At 52.6% G+C, this 3,252-nt stretch overlaps 1 protein-coding gene across 1 annotated transcript; it reads left to right on the forward strand.

Moving 5' to 3' along the window:
* On the forward strand, positions 1-1,231 carry B0H65DRAFT_239759 (uncharacterized protein). Its single transcript, XM_062822302.1, has one exon. It carries the CDS (start codon positions 185-187, stop codon positions 860-862), a length of 678 nt encoding a protein of 225 aa, XP_062680878.1. The 5' UTR covers positions 1-184; the 3' UTR covers positions 863-1,231.
* The last annotated feature ends 2,021 nt before the right edge of the window (positions 1,232-3,252 follow it).

The following is a 3,252-nucleotide window of genomic DNA, read 5'->3' on the forward strand; positions in this document are numbered from 1 at the left end:
GAGAGATGGCTGCCCGCCTGGGAGGCTGCCGATTGGAAGTCCTGCAATGTTCGGACCGGCAACTGTGTGCCTGCTGCCGATAAAAGCTTCCTTCCCTTCGTTGGAGGTCACGGTACGTAACTCTGCCGCGCGCCTTCCTCCAGATCATCACTCTGCCTCCAATTGATTCCATCAAGTGGCAGGAATGCCTTGCTCTTGCCGTCTGAGTGCAGTTGGACCTTCCTTATTCAGAGATGCATTGTCAGCATCGGCTCATGAGTGCTTTGCTCCAAGTCAAAGGCTCACCGCCTCAAAGCCCGGTTGCATTAAAAAGGTTATGCTTCAATCGGGTACACGGTATCATTCAATCGGACAAGCCCCACATGACCGTTTGACGTTCGCAGTGGATCCCTCCAGAGTCTCCACACTAACCCGACCTCCAACTTCCACTTTGACTTTCACCTCTTTTCCTTCTCCAACCACTGAACCACTTGACCGCATTGCATCCATTTCTGCAACTTTGCGAGTCTGCGAACGACGTCCAGTTTGCAGACCGCAAGGAGGATTCTCACAGAAGGCTGACTGCGCCAACGAACCGTTCGCAAGAGAACACGATATCCATACCGTAACTCCGTCTTCGGACTCGTCAACCAGCTCGAGCTGTGCTTCAGTCAGACGATGGAGGGCGCGGGATGCCGGACATCCAAGACACATCTCGGCAGCTCAGCTTACACAGTATCGAGCCGGTAGATGTACTAGCGAAGATGCATATCTGCCATCCTGGCCGATACAACAATTTCGTTGCCCGAGAAAGGGCCTATTTTCTCTTCTTGCCCGACATGTCTCCAGCGTCGCTCTCGCTTGTACTTTTGGGACGAACTGATGGGGCCTCTGTGTCATTTATCAAACACCCACAGGACGAAACAAGAAGATCACTGGTGAATGTCCACCTCGTCACCACATATCTCGAATATTTCCGCGTATCCAGCTAGAACCGCCAAGGAGGCTCGATCCCCCAGTGGCCCCCCAACGGGCAAGGCGCCTGTCTCACCGGCCCTGTCACTCAACCCCGGTCACCGACCGTCCTACGGCTAGCAGCCGACATGCGTAACCAAGATTTGCACTCTGAGGTTGAGGTGACAGCTCGACTTGGACCGTCTCTTCTTGAACGAGTACTTTGGGCCCAGACCGAGACTGGGGCCTGAATCTGGACTGGATCAGCCCTCAACTTGCCCTTCTGCCCAAAAACAGAACCGTTGAACCAAACTCGGCTATCCTAGTGTTTTGTTAGTTTCAACGGTTGACACTAGGGGAACGAGCACAGACGAGATGATCCCTCCGTCACCTAACCCATGAGGACGACAGACCAAGACATGGTCGAGCTGAGTCTACTACTAACTGCCGCTCTCTACTTCTCAGACCGGCCAAACGCCATGTCTCGGAATCCGTGACGATATCGAAATGCGAGCGGGCGAAATGCACGACCGTAATCCGAACCGGTTCGACAGCTTAGACCATTGGCAGTTTGTAGGCTTGCATACCGGTGTTGAAGAAAAGGCTTGGCAACGAACAGGCGCAGAGCTGAAACAAGACTCTGCCTACCGAATCACGATTGACCTTTTTAACCGGCCAACTCGTGATATGATTTGACCTCTTGAAGATTCTTCAAACCTTCGAAAACGCCACTCATTCTGCCAGCCTCGCACTTTTCACGCGCCAACACGGAACTTGGACCGGAGCCACCGAGAGCTTCTCGAAACTGCGTGTTTTGGTGATGCATTAACGACAACTCACGCCAGTTCCTATGAAGAGAGCCGTGAGAACGGATGTCGAAACTATTGACTGGCAATTAGACTGCAGCAATACACGCGCAAACCGTGGTAGATGTGAGGTCCTACCTACCCTTACCTGGCATTTCTCAGTGCCGCTCCTGCATTACCTTTGGTGGTAACCTGCCATCTTGGTCGGCGCCACCATGTGCGTGTTCCTGAATATCGCCTGTCGGGTGCGCCACTACCCACTGATGAACTTGCTCAGATACAAAGGATCTGGTCGTTTGTGCGGCGGAAGTCGGGACTCGGGACTCCGGGAGCGGTGCGGAAACAACCAAGCTTCATCACGGACATGTCAAACGCCCCGGGCGTCATTTCCGTCAAGGCAAAGATGGTTTCCGAGCAAATCTTCACTTCATGTTGGGCCATGATGGAAGCCTTGGAAACATGTCCTTTAATGCTGGCATGGCGATGGTACCGCACGGACGCTAACAAGGTCCAAAATAGGTCAGGGCAGCAATGTTTTGTATCATGTACACTGACAGATATCCATTTACGTACAAATTCCTTAGGTGAACTTGTCAAGGTGGGCGACCAACCGCTTCTGGTACGGCACTGATAGTTACATTTACATTTACTATCCAGAATTACCTGGCCTTGGCAGTGATACAAGTACCGTGTACACGCCTCGCACCCTTTTCGCAACTGAACCACCTCACTTGCTACGAATCGGGAATGAGCACGGCACATGCGAAACAAGAAAGACAGAGCATCGTTGAGCATCGTTCCTGAGAGGTGTTGCTCCTCAGGCATACCGTTCCCTTCAAAGTGGGGAGCTTTTCCCATCCATCCCATCACTGACCCATGCCATGCATGTCTTCCTACCACCCACCAGACCTCGTAGGTAGCCTCTGAAGCCTTGGAAAGACGCAAACTGGAATCAGGTCCTTCTCCATGGTTCCCTCTGTGGGCTTGTCTACTAGTCAGCACCACATGCCTATCACGACTCCTCACTTTAAACGGGTAAGCCAAAGCAGAGCAGATGCTGCTTACGGGTTAGAAGTGGGTTTAAGCAATCTCTCTTGTTCCCCAAGGAAAGGAAGGAAGGGGACGGAGATTCAAAAAGGCAGATACAAACGGGGCTAACCAGTTGCACTACCACGCAGCTATTATTATACGAGGCCACTACATATACAGTATCAGGATTTTATATTGAGGATTGACGAAACAGAGGGGAGAGAGAAACGTTGACTGACCCCGGTCCATAATATCCCGGCCGACCCCGGCCTGCCTTGCGCTTGGCACGTCCTCCCCGTCATGTCTGTAGGGATGCGTGACGCGGATGTGGTCTATGGCCACCTGGACTGGACTGGAGAAAGAGTCCTCTACTGTACACCCTCCTTGCCCTCCTCCCCGTTTAAGGACCAGACCGATGCAAGGCACTGACACTGGCAGGCTTGGAAACACCCCGGTACCTAGTCACCTAGTATCCAGACGACAT

This window comes from Neurospora tetraspora (assembly GCF_033439725.1).
Source record: "Neurospora tetraspora strain CBS 560.94 chromosome Unknown B0H65scaffold_5, whole genome shotgun sequence".
Classification (NCBI taxonomy): domain Eukaryota; kingdom Fungi; phylum Ascomycota; class Sordariomycetes; order Sordariales; family Sordariaceae; genus Neurospora; species Neurospora tetraspora.

What these genes read in the sequence shown, in the direction of transcription:
- B0H65DRAFT_239759 (XM_062822302.1), top strand. Translation starts at nt 185, where the DNA reads ATGCCTTGCTCTTGCCGTCTGAGTGCAGTTGGACCTTCCTTATTCAGA.